The 17,259-nt window shown below is 42.8% G+C and overlaps 2 protein-coding genes across 2 annotated transcripts in view; one reads left to right on the plus strand and one right to left on the minus strand.

The window, feature by feature from the left end:
* Positions 1-5,942: 5,942 nt before the first annotated feature.
* LOC5576132 (39S ribosomal protein L37, mitochondrial) lies at positions 5,943-7,565 on the minus strand. The gene is made up of 3 exons (XM_001662428.2): positions 6,904-7,565; positions 6,358-6,820; positions 5,943-6,255 (listed from the first exon to the last, which is right to left on the minus strand). The coding sequence occupies exons 1-3, from the start codon at positions 7,431-7,433 to the stop codon at positions 5,995-5,997; spliced, it is 1,254 nt and encodes a 417-aa protein (XP_001662478.2). The 5' UTR covers positions 7,434-7,565; the 3' UTR covers positions 5,943-5,994.
* A 4,077-nt stretch (positions 7,566-11,642) lies between these two features.
* The window catches only part of LOC5576134 (N-acylneuraminate-9-phosphatase), a 50,169-nt gene continuing 44,552 nt past the window's right edge, over positions 11,643-17,259 (plus strand). The window contains exon 1 of the mRNA XM_001662429.2: positions 11,643-12,080. Within this exon, the coding sequence (XP_001662479.2) occupies positions 11,910-12,080 (171 nt within the window). The 5' untranslated portion in view covers positions 11,643-11,909. The remainder of the gene's footprint in view (positions 12,081-17,259) is intronic.

The following is a 17,259-nucleotide window of genomic DNA, read 5'->3' on the forward strand; positions in this document are numbered from 1 at the left end:
CTCGCCTCAAGGCCTACCCGCCCGACTCTGGTGGGCCTTTTGTTGTTTTCTTTCGATCCAAAGGCAAACGGTTGAACACTATTCAGATCAGTAAGGATCTGACTAAGCGATTCTCTTCCGTTGTCGCCATTGACACAGTGGGTTCTGGTAAACTGCGCGTCACCGTCAGTGATCGTAAACAGGCCAATGAGATTGTGGCCTGTGAGCTCTTTACTCGTGAGTACCAAACTTATCTGCCAAGCCATCGGGTTGAGATTGCGGGAGTGGTCACCGAAGGCAGTACGACCTGCGAAGAATTGATGCAGGGTTGTGGTCGCTTCAAAAACCCTTCTCTCCCATCTGTCGCCATACTGGAATGCAAGCAATTGCATTCCGTATCCCTGGTGGGAGAAAAAAAGATCTATTCACATTCTGAATCCTTCTGTGTGACCTTTTCCGGATCTGCTTTGCCGAATTTTCTTGTAATCGGCAAACTTCGTTTACCTGTGCGGCTGTACGTACCGAAGGTAATGAATTGCACAAATTGCAAGCAGCTGGGCCATACTGCCCAGTATTGCTGCAATAAACCTCGCTGTGCTTCTTGCGGGGAGAGACATGTGGATGGTGTATGTAGAATACCGCCAAAATGCGTTTATTGCAACGAAAGTCCACCACATGCCCTCGAAAACTGCCCAACGTACGTACGCCGGCAGCAACATCAGCGACGATCATTAGAGCAGCGCTCTCGGCGTAGTTTTGCCGAGATGTTGAAAAAGGCTGCTCCGTCTGCTGAATCCCAAAATATCTACTCTTCTCTGTCTCTTGATGATCAGGGCTCCGACTCTGAGGTTGGTGAAGGAATTTCCTTCGTTTTCAAGGGTTCATCGAGGAAGCGTGTGAGACTCCAGAGACCCACAAAAAAGCCTCGGAATCTGTCTAGCAGTGATGACCCACCAGCCATGAAAAATACTAAGCCTGTCGCGAAAGTCTCAAAGCTTTCACCTCCTGGATTCAAACTCCAAGAGGAAAGAGACTTTCCGCCACTACCGGGAAAATCTAAAATCCCAAATATTCCAAAATTTCAAACTGCTCAGCCAAAAGAAAGCTCGCATTCGGAGCCCCTAGGGCAACCTCAGGGCGTTCCAATGTTTACGCTTTCTGGCATTGTAGATATCATCCTTAATTTCTTCAATGCTTCTGACCCAGTGAAGAACATTGTCAAAGGATTGCTTCCATGTGTGACTCCTCTTTTGAAGCAACTGGCTTCTAGAATGCCCCTCCTTGCAACGATCATATCTTTTGATGGATAAATTATCCACAGAGGTCGAAGATATGATTTCTGTTCTACACTGGAACTGTCGTAGTATTATGCCTAAATTAGATAGTTTTAAATTTTTAGTTAGTAATTTACAGTGCGATGTTTTTGCGTTATCAGAAACATGGCTAACACCTGATGTGACCCTTCCTTTCCATGATTTTAATATTATTCGCCTGGATCGATCCGACTCATATGGAGGAGTGCTTTTTGGGATCAAAAAGCATCACTCGTTCTACAGAGTCGATCTGCCGCCGATGTCAGGCATTGAAGTCGTTGCATGTCAGGTGACTATCCGAGGCAAAAGCCTCAGTGTCGCCTCTATATATCTTCCTCCGAGATCGGCGATATCTCGCAGAGATCTCTCTCACATCTGCTCTGTTATGCCTGAACCACGGTTGTTCATTGGGGATTTCAACTCCCACGGAACAGGCTGGGGGGAACTGTATGACGACCACCGATCAACGTTGATATATGACCTCTGCGACGACTTCAATATGACAATTCTCAACACTGGGGAAGTTACACGAGTGGCACCTCCAGCTCAAGATGGAAGTCCTAGGGATAGCCGTTTAGACCTCTCAATATGTTCAAGCTCGTTATCGCTGGATTGTTCATGGAGGGTAATCCAGGATCCCCATGGTAGTGATCACTTGCCGATCGTAGTTTCAATTTCCAATGGAACACAACAGTCTTCATCCATCGATCTCGCCTACGACCTCACAAAGCACATAGACTGGGGAAAGTACGCGGAAACGATCATTGATGGAGAACAAGCGGTGGAAGTACTTCCTCCGTTGGAAGAGTATCGCTTTTTATCCGAGTTGATTCTCAACAGCGCTCTTCAAGCCCAACGCCGTCCTGTGCCTGGTCCGTCGGTTCGCAAGAAGCCTCCCAATCCGTGGTGGGATGAAGAGTGTAAGGCACTCTATCGCGAGAAATCCGCCGCGTTTAAAGACTTCCGGAAACGTGGTTCAATTGACAACTATGAGCGCTATTATTCCCTTGAACGCAAGTTTAAAAGCTTGGTCAAAGCGAAGAAAAGCGGTTATTGGCGTCATTTTGTGGAAGGATTATCACGTGAGACCTCGTTGAGAACGCTTTGGACCGTCGGAAGAAGAATGCGTAATACATCGTCGGTTAATGAAGATCGAGAGAGCTCTCCTCGGTGGATTATCGATTTCGCTAAGAAAGTTTGTCCGGATTCCGTTCCTGTTGATCGCGTGCGACGAGATATTCCGGTGGATAGGGACGCCATGGATAGACCTTTTTCGATGGTTGAATTCTCACTTGCTCTCCTTTCATGTAACAATTCCGCTCCAGGAATGGATCGAATCAAGTTCAATTTGCTTAAGGGCCTACCTGACGTCGCAAAGAGGCGCCTATTGAACTTGTTTAATCACTTTCTGGAGTGTAACATTGTTCCGGATGACTGGAGGCAGGTGAGAGTAATAGCCATCCAAAAACCCGGGAAACCCGCGTCGAACTATAATTCGTACCGTCCAATTGCGATGTTGTCGTGTATTCGCAAGTTGTTAGAGAAGATGATTCTCTTTCGGCTGGATAAATGGGTTGAATCGAATGGCATGCTGTCAGATACACAGTTTGGTTTTCGCAGAGCCAAAGGAACGAACGACTGTCTTGCGCTGCTTTCTTCAGAAATTCAACTTGCCTTTGCCCAAAACGAACAGATGGGTTCAGTGTTTTTGGATATTAAGGGTGCTTTTGACTCAGTTTGTGTTGATGTCCTTTCAGACAAACTCCACGCAAGTGGCCTTTCATCAATTTTGAACAATTTTTTGTACAATTTGTTGTCCGAGAAGCATATGAGTTTTACTCATGGCAACTTGTCAGTTTCACGAATTAGCTACATGGGTCTCCCCCAGGGATCATGTCTGAGTCCCCTTCTTTATAATTTTTATGTGAGAGACATTGATGACTGTCTCATGGAAAATTGCTCGTTAAGACAGCTTGCAGACGACTGTGTTGTTTCTGTCACAGGACCAACAGCAGCCGAACTACAAGGACCCTTACAAGATACTCTGGACAATTTGTCTACTTGGGCCTTAAAGCTGGGTATCGAATTCTCTGCGGAGAAAACTGAGATGGTTGTCTTTTCAAAGAAACACAAACCTGCCAAGTTTCCGCTTACACTCATGGGTAAGTCAATCACTCATAGCTTGTCTTCTAAATATCTCGGGGTCTGGTTCGACGCCAAATGCACCTGGGGGAAACACATTGTGTATCTGACACAGAAGTGCCAAAAACGAATCAACTTCATGCGAACTATAACCGGAACATGGTGGGGAGCCCATCCGGAAGATCTGATCAAGCTGTACCAAACAACCATCTTGTCGGTCTTAGAGTACGGTAGCTTTTGCTTTCAATCCGCGGCGAAAACACATATGCTGAAGATACAGCGGATTCAGTACCGCTGTCTTCGCATCGCGCTAGGCTGCATGAACTCTACTCACACAATGAGTTTAGAGGTACTTGCAGGAGTACAGCCCCTGACAGATCGTTTCGCGGAGTTAACACTCAGGTTCCTCATCCGTTGTGAGGTTCTCAATCCATTGGTTATTGAAAACTACGAAAAGCTGCTTGAACATAACCCTCAAACTCGTTTCATGAGTGTGTACTACTGGTACATGACGCTGGAGGTTAGCCCATCTTCGGTTAACACCAATCGTGATAACTTCCTAGAATTCGACTGTTCCTCTGTAGTATTTGATTTGTCCATGAAGCAAGATATCCATGGTATACCAGATCACTTTCGTTCAAAGTTTATCCCTCCCATGTTTGCAAGTAAATTCGGGCATGTCAGCGAGAGCCGACAGTTCTTCACTGATGGGTCAAAAATGGATGATATCACTGGTTTCGGTGTTTACAACGTTTCTCATAGCGCCTCCTTCATGCTTCAAAAACCATATTCTGTATATGTTGCTGAACTAGCAGCTATACATTACACCTTAGAGTACATCAGTTCTCTCCCACCAGAGCACTTCTTCATTTTTTCCGACAGTTTAAGTTCTCTGGAGGCTGTTCGGTCAATGAAGCCGGTGAAGCACTCAGCGTACTTCCTGAATAGAATACGCCAAGCATTGAGTGCTTTGTCAATTCGCTCTTACAATATTACCCTAGTTTGGGTCCCTTCGCATTGCTCCATTCCTGGCAATGAGAAAGCGGACTCTCTGGCTAAGGTAGGCGCTAAAGAAGGCGATGTTTACGAGCGTCAAATCGCCTTCGAAGAATTTTTTGCATTGGCCCGTCGGGAGACCTTGATCAGCTGGCAACAGAAATGGAGAGACGGAGAAATGGGTAGATGGCTGCATTCCATATTTCCACAGATGTCGAAAAAGCCATGGTTTAAGGGGTTGGGCATGAGCCGTGATTTCATTCGTGTCATGTGTCGGCTTATGTCCAATCACTATTCGTTAAGCGCGCATACCCACCGTATTGGGCTCTCAGAAAGCAATCTCTGTGTTTGCGGCGTGGCTTACCAGGATATCGAACATGTTGTGTGGGGATGCGTTGAGCATCGTGGCGTCAGATCTGAGCTGACTGAAACTCTCCGGATCCGAGGAAAACAGCAGAAACCTGTCAGGGAAGTGTTGGCGGGCCTTGATTTAGAATATATGAATTTAATCCATCTGTTTTTGAAGCGTATCAATATCCGGGTTTGATTGTGTTCATTCCCTGTCTTTCTTTTTCCCATTCAAATTGTCCTCTTCTCGTCGTGTCTCCCACAAACCGTTTCTGTTTAGTTTCATTACAGATCTGGACATCCTGTCCCTTCAAGCTTCATCAGCTGAGTAGTCTAAGTAGCTTAAGAAATTCCAAAAAATCCTTTCCTTCCCTGTTTCAAATGTATCCACTAACCTTAAAACTTCCGCAAACTAACATAGTTTTTAAAATAAGTTCAAATTTCAAAATGTAAATAATGTAAAAAAAAAGAAAAGATTTCGGCTCTGTTATGCCCTACGGCGCCTGAGCCTGCCAAATAAACGAGATAAGTAAAAAAAAAAAAATGCCACAAGAACAGTGGGCGAGAGGCTACGATCGGTCCACTTGGATTGCTTGACTGGTAGTCGGAAGCAAGTGGTTACATGCGACATTTTTTTCATTTGTGATCAGAATTTATCAAGTTACCCCCATGATGACCATCACACAGTAATTACTCCTGCAGGACACCGTGTTCGATTTATGGTGTAACTGGGGGGGCGTATGTGGTGGTACCCTTTGGAGCCACCCTATGCGCTATCAAAATTTGCGAACAACCCTATGTAGAGTAAGACAGTTAAAAAACTAGACGCAACGGTGTAAACACGTTCGAGAAAATAAAGAGTTTTATTTCTAAGTATCCGTCGCGGTTTTCATTCGACCGTCCCCACACATCGTTTTGAGCAAACGTACAAGGGCTTATGGATAAATGGTCGTAAGACAAAACGTCGAAAGAGCAAAAGGTCGAAAACGATTTGCTTGGTGAAAAATTCTTTCTTCTTTGACTTTGGTTTTCGACCTTTTGCCATAGATTCACGTTCAAATAAAGCTAATATTTACTTACCGGACGGCTCTCCCAGCCCTTTATCATACCTTCCTCTAGAGATCGATGGCCAGTTCGGATCAAATTCAAATTTTTCAAGCAGAATATGAATGTACGATTCACTAATTCACCTCCATTAATTCAACTTACAACTGTTCTAACTACTGCCGTAGAACACGGCCATATGCCGCAGCACGTCCCGGTTGTAATCGACCAGGCTCGGTTTTCCCACCAGATAGCCACACTGCGAGTAGAGGTCCATCCGCGGCTTGCGGAACCACAGATTGCGACTGCCGGCACTCTCCCCGGACGCGTTCAGGTCCAACGTGTTCAGCTGGAAGATGCCAAAGTGGAACCACTGGCTGTCGGTTTGCACCACCTGCACCTGGATGGGGGCCGGCAAGGCTTGGACGTCGTTCTGAGGAAAGCGGGAAGGAAAGTTAATTTAGAGATACTTACACGGTGTGTCTGAAATCGTTATTAACGGGAAAAGAATGTCCAAGAATTTGGCATCTCTTACCCCGTAAAGTTGCCGAGCGCGGGCTGCCGCCACCGTAAATGCCTTAATCATGGCCCGGGCCTCCTTCTGGTCGTCCGTGACCGGCGTCTCGAACATGTTCTCCACGGATTCCGGAGCGCAGTGCAGCAGAACGGTGTGCGGATGGGAGAACCTGTACTGGCGGCTGATGGGGTACTCGGTTTGCCACTCGTAAAAATGCGTGGTCGGAATGGTGACCGTTTGCTTGACGGGGAAAATGTCCGGCAGGGTTTGGTCCTGTGGTCGGTAGACGGAGTTGTCCAACGGTTTGAGGGGTGCCGATGAGGTGATGAAGCTGTCCACCTTGAGCGAGAATTGGATCCTGTCGAGTTCTTTGGTGATGGGGACGATGAAGTGGGTGTTGGCGATGATCTTACGGTTGGAGGCCACTTCCTGGCCGACGAAGCGCTCGCAATGGGTCACCAGCTTAGAGAGGATCAGGCGACTGGAATGGGAAGAAATTGCATCGTTCATATCATTGGTCATCGAAACTGTACTTTAAAGTGAAAAAGATAATCATTTACTCACTTCCTCCTTTCGTTGGAAATCCCGTAAACTCGGGGAAATTTGTACGCTGGCCGTTCCGGATCCTTCACGATGCCAACCTTGACCTGTTCCGTATCGAAAACGAGCGCCGCCAGCACAGACTGCTGCATGGACCGGTCGAGCTGCGTCGGAATCTTGGTCCTGTCCAGCCGCTCCTCCACCTTCAGCGGCAGCTCGTCGTAGATGGCCGTGTTGAGCAAAACCTGCGCCTGCCGGGTTCCCTCCAGCAGGATATTCCGATCCCCGTAAAGATAACACGGTTCTTGCTTGTACAGCGGATGATTCTCGTCCAGTTGCACCTCCGGCGGCAACTGGCCTACCACTTTAAGATTCAGGTCCACTTCTCGCCGTTCCCGGATCAGTTCGGTTGGATCCAAGACCACCGGAATGCCACGAGCGGCCAATTCGGCCTGCGCCCCGGTTTCCGAGGGAACTCGCTTACCCTGGATAATCCAGTGCTTCTTGAAGTGGAACCCGATGTGCTGTCGGAACAGGACGGCCGAGAAACGCATTTCGGAGGGGATTTACGATTAAAAATGTCCCGATTATTTTACACTCGCGGAGAAAAACCGAAAAATCAGATTTTGTTTGCGATTGAATAACGCTTTGGTGCAGAGGCACGAGTTTTTGACAGTTCTCTTGGTTCTGCTTTCGCCGCTCGTTCGTAAAAAAAATCAACCTCCCGTGGGTGAGGAGCAAAGTAAGTTGAGTTGAAAGGTAAGATGACCGAAAAAGGGAAATACGGAAAAACGAATGATTGCTATAGAATTGTAATTGTTATTGTAATTGTATTTATTAATTGTAATTAATTGTAATTGTAATGTAATTTATTAATTATGGTTGATTGATTGATTTGACTTTATTAACGAGATTTTTAGCCCTGGGCTAGTTCATCTCGGATTATTAATTATGGGAATTTTTCGATTGGCGAGATTTTAGAAAAACATTTTCTTTTTTAATTTGTGTGAAAAATTTGGATGAGTTCAACAATTTGCGCTATTTGTAGGAAAAGTGCCTCGAAACTAATTCCGGTATTAATAAGTGAAAATCATATGAAATTGGGTCCTAAAATTTGTAATGCATTCTTGTTTCCATTTAATAATACGAAAGAGCATGTTCTTACAACTACTTTAGCAATTTTCTCCACCTCAAATAACGGCCAGAACATATTTAAATTTAAATTTAAAAAAATAGTTCCAAACATGAACCTTGGGGCCTTCCTTAGCCGAGTGGTTAGAGTCCGCGGCTACAAAGAAAAGCCATACTGAAAGTGTCTGGGTTCGATTCCCGGTCGGTCCAGGATCTTTTCGCAATGGGAATTTCCTTGACTTCCCTGGGCATAGAGTATCATCGTACCTGCCACACGATATACGAATGCGAAAATGGCAACTTTGACAAAGAATGCTCTCAATTAATAATTGTGGAAGCAGGTCCGTCCCACTCGGACTCAGATTGGGTACCACTTCTAGTACTGCATTTGGTCCCTCGGTAGTGCAAAAGGTACCCAAGTTTGACAGATCGCAGTACACTTTGAACGGCATTCTAGATTTCCTCATGAACCACAACATTTTGGGCAACAGCAAGGGACATGGGGGTCTTTAATTTGTCTTTGGTGGAAGTGCTCATAAGAACACTAAGCCGAGAAGCAGGCTCTGCCCCAATGAGGACGTTAATGCCAAGAAGAAGAAGAAGCAGAATGAACTTCGACACTTTCGATCATATTTTACGTTCACTCTATCGACAAAAACGCCACAGGGGTTGTAGTTTTAACACTGGGGTTGTTGCTATCTGACATTTCGGAAGGGACACGGAAAACAAAATATAATTTGAGTTTAAACCGTAAAACAATGGTTTTTTTTTTTGGACTGAAACCAACGAAAACCATTTAAAAATTGAGTAAACATGTGGTTCTGGCTTTAGGACCCAATTATCCTTTCTCACTTGTCCGCCCGTTTTCCGCTTGATGCGAATATTGTTAGGCTTGTGAAATACGGCAGACTTCAGATGGCTGGTCATTTAGTACGAATGTCGAACGATAAAATTGCTAACATTATATTCAGAGTTAGAGGTCAGCGACGGAAGGCCATGAATGTGCTATCAGTATACAATACGGTCATGATGTTGGAAGAGGACCTGACGACCCTAAACATTCCTCAAGAATATTAGAGAAGGTAACATTTTGGCGTCGAGTTTCAAGCCTGAAATCCGAATCAAGAATGACCCGGCCGAATGAAGTCGAATCCGATTAGGAGAAATTTCACTGTTAGAGGTTATGCGTCAAATGGCTCAGTTGTACAACCGTTTAATGATGCTTATGGAACAATTCACCGGAAATCGTGAAGTACCACCCCAGCGAAGCGCTCCAGAGAAGATTCTCGAGTGACTCGCTTCCAATATCAAGGAGTTCCATTTCGACACGGAAAAGAGGCTAACGTTCGAACACTTGTTTTCCAAGTATGAGGATTTATTCCGGCAGGATGGCAGAGATGGACGATGCTGCGAATCTCACACACGCCATCTCACCCACGCGATTTCACTTTCGACGACGTTGTGGCCAAGCTGACGAAGATTTTCGGTCAACAGAAATCTTTGTTCAACAAGCGCTTCGACTGTCTTCAGCTCGACAAAAGCGCAGCCGACGACTTCGTTTCTGGTGTTCATCTGTGGTTTCAAATCAGTGAAGGGCGCTGACTTGAGGACGCGACTTCGATCGAAGCTCGAGTCCGATCGAGCTGAAAACATCAACCTGGAAGGACGAGTGGCAACGACTGTCGAATCTCAAGCACGACACGGCGTTGTTGAGAAGAAACCGACATCTTCGTCGGTCCGAGCAATTCGGAACTCCAAGAAGCACCCGAACATCCAAGCGAAATCTTCAGCTGACGGTAAGACTCCCCCATCTCCCTATTGGTTTGACGACATTCTGGCGCACAGCAAGACGCTTGAGGAACACAACCGTATTCTGCACATGCTTTTTCGACGGCTGCGCTTATTCTTGGGTGCAGTCAACTTCTACGGGAAGTTCGTACGTGAGATGCACCAGCTTCGTCATCCGTTAGACAACCTGCTCAAAAAGGACAGCAAATTCGGCTGGAGTCAGGAGTGTCAGCACGCATTCCAAAACATTAAGCGCGTGCTGCAATCAGGTCTTTTGCTCACTCACAACAACCCAGAGCATGACATCATCGTGGCGGGAGACGCTTCCAAGACTGGCATCAGCGCGGTCATTCTGCATCGGTTTCGAGGCGCTTCAAGCATGTCTTAGGATTTATCGGATCAAGCATGTCAAGGATTTATCTGAGAAAGGTTTGGTGAGCATTCGTTATTGTCCATCCGAATCTATGGTTGCTGATATCATGACCGAACCCGTGGGATAATTCAAACAACAACAGTTCGCAGTAAATATGGGTCCAATTGGATGTTGAGGGGGAGTGTCGGAAGTACTACAACTGTCCCCGTATCTATGGGCGGCAATCGTTAATCGTATCGCTTGACTTTCCACTGTATTACGCGGTCTCCGAAAATACCCCGGGTTATCGGTCTTGTCCCCGTCTGTAATGATCCTGGTAATCCTGTATTGTCCGTCCTGATCCATTTGTCCCACACTTTATGCACAATTTCCACCTCAGCTGTCTGATCGATCGACTGGATAGCGTCCATAGTAGATTTATCTTTTCTGAATCCAAACTGGTTGTTGCATAGGCCGTCCGCACCTTTCGTATAAGGTATCCGTCATATCTAGTACTGTGCACCCCCGTTAATTTGAACGGTACCTCATGCAAACCATCGGGGTTCATTATCTAGCCACCCTGAATGACGTTTGCAGCATTTTTAATATGAACGATATGGAAACTAGCAGGGTACAAATTAAAAAGTGTTCAAATTAAATGTGGTCAAACCAACGGGGGTACCCGGTAGACTGATAGTTCTATACCCCGACGGGTCATTTGGTGGTTTGGGCCCATTCATTGATTTCATAACGCTTTAGTGGGTGGATGGGTGTCCTATCTTTGTTACGACTCGTACAAAAATTGTAGAGTATCAATACAAAAAGCGTCACGAGGGGGTGGTTGGGTATCCAAAATGTTCGATTTTAGCGTTCTTAAGTATATGAACAAGCCCTTTGTGAAATAAAAATAGTCACAGAATTACTAAAGTTTATGTATTAATGACTATTTTCTATCTGCCTCTCTTTCATTCTGCTGTGAATTTCTACACTAAATGTCATTTCGCCAGGGTTGAAGCTTAGCGATGCTTCAACCCAGGCGAATTGACAAATAGGAATAAAATTCCCTGCAGAATGAAAGAGAGGCAGATAGAAAATAGTCATAAAATACTAAAATTTAGTCATTCTGTGACTACCCGTGTTTCTAAGTGTATGTTGCCTTGAATCCAAACTACATTTCTGGACAAAAATTCCACATCGACATTGCTAAACATTGGCTTTGCAAGAAGCTGTTGAGCCCAATTAAACTCGATCACGCTCATCATTACCACTATCAGGAAGAACCTACACCAATTTTTCTGATGGTAGTGTGAGTATGCGTGGGCGGGCTAAAAAAGGCTCAAGAGCAACGTTTCTGAAAAGAGGCTCAAGACCTCTTGGGCCCTTTTCAAATGTTTGTCCAGATTTGGGAACACTTCAATCACGTCAGAGAAATTCATATTCCCTTTTTAACTTTCTCCCGCTGTGTCGTCATCATTCGCATTTCATATTTTTCTTCCACTTTTCTCTTCGCTTCTGCTTCTTCAGTCTGGGTTCTGTCTGATGAGATAACATTCGTCTGTCCGTCATCCTTGTGGGAGGTCGCGTCCTCGCGGAGAAAAAGTTCTGTTTACTTCCAAGTTCCGCCAATAAACGGATTTGATAACCGTAAAGCAGTGATAACCTGAAGCTTTTTCGTGGAATACTCTCATTAGTGAAACGAAAAAATTGTGCGCAAGGATTATCCCCCCACCATCATTACCGCCGATCATCATCATTGTCAATGGCTGCCATCATCGACTGTGGAGTTCCGGCCACCGGAACGGAGCGCGAATTTGAGTTCTTCCGCCCGGGACAGGATCGGCGCTGCGACAAACCGATAACGACTATCTTCTTCGATCTGGACAATACGCTGATCCCGACCCGGAAGGGCGACGCCAAGGCTTGCGGAAAGGTAAGTGCGAGGGGCGAGGGTTGACTACTTTACGGGATGGCCTTGGGAAGGTTCGGAAACTTGGCGCACGATTTCCCGTTTTTATTGCTGCGGGTGCATTTCGCTAAAATTAGCTGCAGTGGTGCAGTATATCTAAAGCAATCGAATTATTATTATTCCTGCACGTTTAGCGGCATGTGCAACTGCGTCAAAGCTTTGCTCAAGTTCAACAAATGATAAGGACCTCTGTCCTTATTGTAGTGTCCGGAGGGAGGAACCGGCAAAGTTAGTGGCTCAAACAGCCGAATTGCAACAGGAGCAATTCTAGCGCAACTTCATCGCTCGAAACACTTTACAAGACTGACGTGTCATTCGTCTCTTCCCGTTTGCTTAGGTTTTCCTTGTTTCTCAAACTATATGCCCATCTGCTTAGATTTTATCTTCTCTAGTACCCCTCTCAATCCCTACACTTATCACGAGATTAAGGCCGCACGGGGCGTCATCATAATCACCCTATCCATTTGAAGAAGCAAATCCCAAGAACCACTCCATATAGCGACGTGAAAAATGTATCACTATGATTCTATACATGTTGTGCACAACCTAATAAATTTTCAGCTCCATCGGTTCTCTAAAACTCGAGTTTTGCTTCCACACAGTTTTGATGATAATTGTTAGAGTGAGACAATGGTTCGTCACTGAGAGTGTCGGCATAAACTCTTAACAAACATTATTTAAGTTTTATATTTTTTCCACAACACCCCTTACCTTTTACCTTTATTTTTCTTATTAACCTTTCGGTCGTCGCGCGAATTTTTGTAACGCGAGTAGTCGCGCGTTGTACTTTGTACAACACCCTTGGTTTTGCGAATATCCCAGGAGTCTGACCACTTAGAAAGATGACGTCTTTGGCAAAATTGTTCAGTAGCTTGAGCCTGATTCGCTGCTGACAAGTAATTTCTCGGCCTATCTTGATGCATGGAAAATTTCTGCAAAGAATCGATCAGGAATGCGCTTTTTTCTGATCGCAGTATGCAGTTGAAAAGAAATGTCAAATCAAATGGGAGTCGCTGTAGACAATTTCTGCAAGGAATCAGCGAGAAATTTTTTTAGCGATTCCTTTTCAGTAGCAAATCAGGCTTTAAGGACTATTATTATTATAGCCAAGAAATTCGGGATTTTGTCACTAGGAGGCGCTAGTGAGCATAAAACTGTTGTTTCTCAGATCTCATGATCCTGACCACTTAGAAAGATGACGTCTTCGGCAAAGTTGTCCGTTATTTCACGGACTATCATTGTTTGAGCTAGTTGATTCAAAATTTTGCCACTAGGCGGCGCTAGTGAGCATAAAACATTTATTTCGCAAATATCTCAGGAGCCTGATCACTTAGAAAGATGGTTTCTTCGACAGAGTTGTTCAGTAGCTCAAATTCTTTCTTTGTTTAATCCATAAAGTTCAAGATTTTGCAAAATAATGATAGTCCTTGAGCTTCTGAACAACTTTGCCGAAGGTGCCTGTTTAAAAAATTGAGTTCCTGCAGTATCCGCAAAACAAAAATTTCATGCTCACTAGCACCGCCTGGTGGCAAAATACCCTATTTCTTAGCTCAAATAATGATAGCTCTTGAGCTATTGAACTACTTTGCCGAAGACACTACCTTTCTAAGTGGTCAGGCTCCTGAGATATCTGCAAACACAAGTTTCAAGCTCACTAGCGCCGCCTAGTGGCAAAATTTTGAATCAACTAGCTCGAAAAATAATAGTCCTTAACTTACTAAACAACTTTGCCGAAGACGACATCCTTCTAAATAGTCAGGATCCTGAAATAAATGCAAAACAGAAGTAAAATTTCCATGCCCACTAGTGCCACCTAGCAGTCAAATTCCGAATTAAATGAGGTACCATCAGATAGCGCTTCACCTCCAGAACAACTTTAATAAAGACCCCAAGTTTCTATATTATCTGGATTTTAAGATATAATGATTTCAAACTGTGGTTTCCTCGAACCGTACATAGTGCGTTCATTATTTTGCGACTTCCATGTACATTTGTTGATTTTACCCTATTATAAAGGGCCATACTGTAAATAAAAACTGTCGAGTATTGTTCTTAAGAAGATTCTTGAGGAATACATTTTGGTTTGGTGTCGATAGATACCTTTGTTGCAAAATGATAGCATATAAATCACAACTGTTGTACAAAGTACAACAGCGCGACAGCCCGAAGGTTAGGAAAGGACTTTTAATGGTTCGACACTATAAGTGAACTTGCAAAAGGTTATTTTTGTTTAACAAACTTTGAATGGTTCGCCACTGTAAGTGTCGGCATAAGAGTGTTTTGTGGTGGTCAAGCCAATCGAGTTCTTCTTTTCTTTTCTTATAAGTAAAATATGATAACACATGCTTTCGTCCTGAAAGCTATAGGAATTTTGCGTTTAGCTATTTGTTCAACAAAATTTGAACCGTTCGTCACTTCAAGTGTCGACATTATTTTCTTCTATATGGAATTTTTTCATATCAATTGAATACATTATATTTATAAGCATGTTTATATCCTACAAATATTCGTTTATCATGGTCTAATCGCTTATCAAAGTGAATCATGTGACCTAACGATCCTCCCCACTAACAAACATCCCTCCCAGTAACCTTTGTGGAGATGCAGAGAAAAACACGGTCTCCAAACAGCAAAAGTTGCACACTAATATTCCTTCCCCCACCTGCTAGGACGTGGCCGGCGCCGTTATTGACCCTGTATACATGGACGCACTGAATTATGCACACTGAAGAAGATTATGGTCAATCCCAGCCGAACTTCTAGTTGATTCTTTGTGCATCTTCACTGACTTCGGTCAATCACGGAATAGCAACCATAGATAAGTGTAGTCAGTCTAAGTTAAGCTAAGCATATCGCTGATATTCTGCAAATATTAATGCTGACAAGAAAATACCTGAATAAATTGAGGTAGATAAATTGCTAAGATAACTGAAAAAAAAAATACAATTTCTGAATAATGAACTACAAGACCATTTTACGAAATCGTTTAATGAAATTCAGCCAGAATCACTAAAAAAAACTATCTGTGAATGATCGGAGGAATAGTGCAGGCCTGGTAGCGAGTCACGTTTCAGTGACTTGGTCACTTTTTTCAACCTGGTCACTAAAAAGTCATTATTTGCAACAAAAAGTCACTAAAGTAACTTTTTTTTCAGAAAAATTGTCACTAAAGTCATTATTTTCGTGATCTGATGAAAAATCAAATATGTTCTGGATCAGCTTCCTAAATTTATATACCAAACCAGCAATGTTTGAATGGGTTTTATTATTCTAATGCAAAGATTTTGCTCAGTGAGATGGAAGGATTTTTTGCAAACTTTCTGGAAGAAGGTGAATACTACACAGATATTTTTGACTGAATATCTGGAATTTATTTTTTTGGGTTTCATGATAAAAGTTCAGATAAATTTTTGAAACTCAAATGTTGGCTCAATTCCTGGCAGACCTGCTGAATTATTTTTGAAGACTATCTGGAGAAATTAACGAAAAATAGCTTGAATAGATCTTCGACCTTAGCCTGATGGAAGCTTAAAAAAAGTCTGTTAGAAAAAAAAATCTTTTAAATTTCAACCTAAAACTATTTATCAGATTTGTCAGAAACTTGCCTATGATGATTTGCCAAGAAAGAATCAAGTTCAGAAATTTATTAATAAATGGATTCAAGAATTTTACAATAAATATTGACTAATGCGCCAGACATTCATTCGCATATTAGGGGCCATCCATTAATTACGTAAGGGTTATGGGGGAAAAAATCTTACCATTGGGGAAGGGGGGGGGGGGGGGTTAAAAATCTCGAAAATTGTCTTACGTAATCAATGGACCGCCCCTTAAGAGTCATTATTTTCAGGCGAAATTTGTCATTAATTTCACTATTCTCAAAATCAGATTTTCGTTCAAAATCAGGAAACTTACAAAATGTTACTGTATTCCATTTTTCAACCGAAATACAGGAAACGCTTTTTAATCGAATAATTTTCAATTATGATGAGAAAAACTATTTTTCAACTTTCGATGATAACGATGACGGATTCTTGAACGTTAAGCCAAACAAGTGTTATTTATTAGACTGCTGTGATACGATTGTTTTGGATACTTCGAGTACTGAGTAATATCTAAATTGTTGTAATACGTCTAAATCATTCTCTATTTACTATTGCTAGTTTTGCTCTTGTCCATCAAAAAAGGATAAAGCTTCGTTGTTACCTTTGGAAAGTGAGGGTTGAATTTTCAATAAATTCTTACTGGGATTTTTACTTCTTCTATTTTTAAATTCTCGATTCCGCCGGAAATTCTACAAGAATGTCCAGAAATTTATCTACAAGTCTGGTAAAACTGAAAACGCAGTTTTCTCATTTTAAACCAACAAATCGAAGTAAATAAAATTACACAGCTGTTTTATTTAGCAAATATAAAAGAGCTGTGCTTTTATTTTCTTCGATTTGTTTGTTTAAAATGAGAAAACTGCTCTATCAGGTTTGACATTTACACCATTTTTACTTGGGCCTCAAAAAGTTTTTTTTTTTCATAAATTCGTTTCGCAACTCTAGCATATGGAAAAGCTTTAAAGAATTTTGACAATAAGGTTCGCCATAATTGACAAAAAAAAAAATGCCGTAATTTCTTTCTTCAAGGTTGATGAATTTTAGATTTACCAGACCTTTTATTTGGCACACTTTGTCACTTTTATAATGCTGTGAAGTTTTTTTTTTTTCAGAGCATTAAACTGTTAAGGCAGTTTTCAAATTACTAAAGGCAATATCATTTTTAATTTTACGTATTGTGTAAACTTGTTAATATTCTTGTTCATAAAGACCATGTTTGCGGTCCTGAAATTTTATTTTGCCCTTATGTATGTACTTATGAAATCACTTTTTAGACACTGTTTGGTTACTTTTTTGATATTTTTAGTCACTAAAGTCACTATTATTTTGCTGTCTGACCGCTACCATCCCTGATAACGGTAATAATTGCGTAGTATTAACTTGTGTGGAACCTTGAATAAAGTTTTGAAGAATACATGGAGATTTGGAAATACTTTTTTATTTTATTAGAGATAATTTCGATGAAATTCTGGGAAAAAGCCGTGAGAATGTTTTGGACAAACTAAATGAGGAATCCCAGGTCAAATTTACCGAGAATT

The sequence above is a fragment of the Aedes aegypti genome, chromosome 1 (genome assembly GCF_002204515.2).
Source record: "Aedes aegypti strain LVP_AGWG chromosome 1, AaegL5.0 Primary Assembly, whole genome shotgun sequence".
Taxonomy (NCBI): Eukaryota; Metazoa; Arthropoda; class Insecta; order Diptera; family Culicidae; genus Aedes; species Aedes aegypti.

Excerpts from the sequence above, each read along its gene's own strand:
- LOC5576132 (XM_001662428.2), bottom strand. The coding sequence starts at position 7,433 with ATGCGTTTCTCGGCCGTCCTGTTCCGACAGCACATCGGGTTCCACTTC. Across the intron at positions 6,821-6,903 it reads ATTTCCAACGAAAGGAGGAA|TCGCCTGATCCTCTCTAAGC; the intron begins GTGAGTAAATGA and ends TTCCCATTCCAG. Across the intron at positions 6,256-6,357 it reads GCGCTCGGCAACTTTACGGG|AACGACGTCCAAGCCTTGCC; the intron begins GTAAGAGATGCC and ends CGCTTTCCTCAG.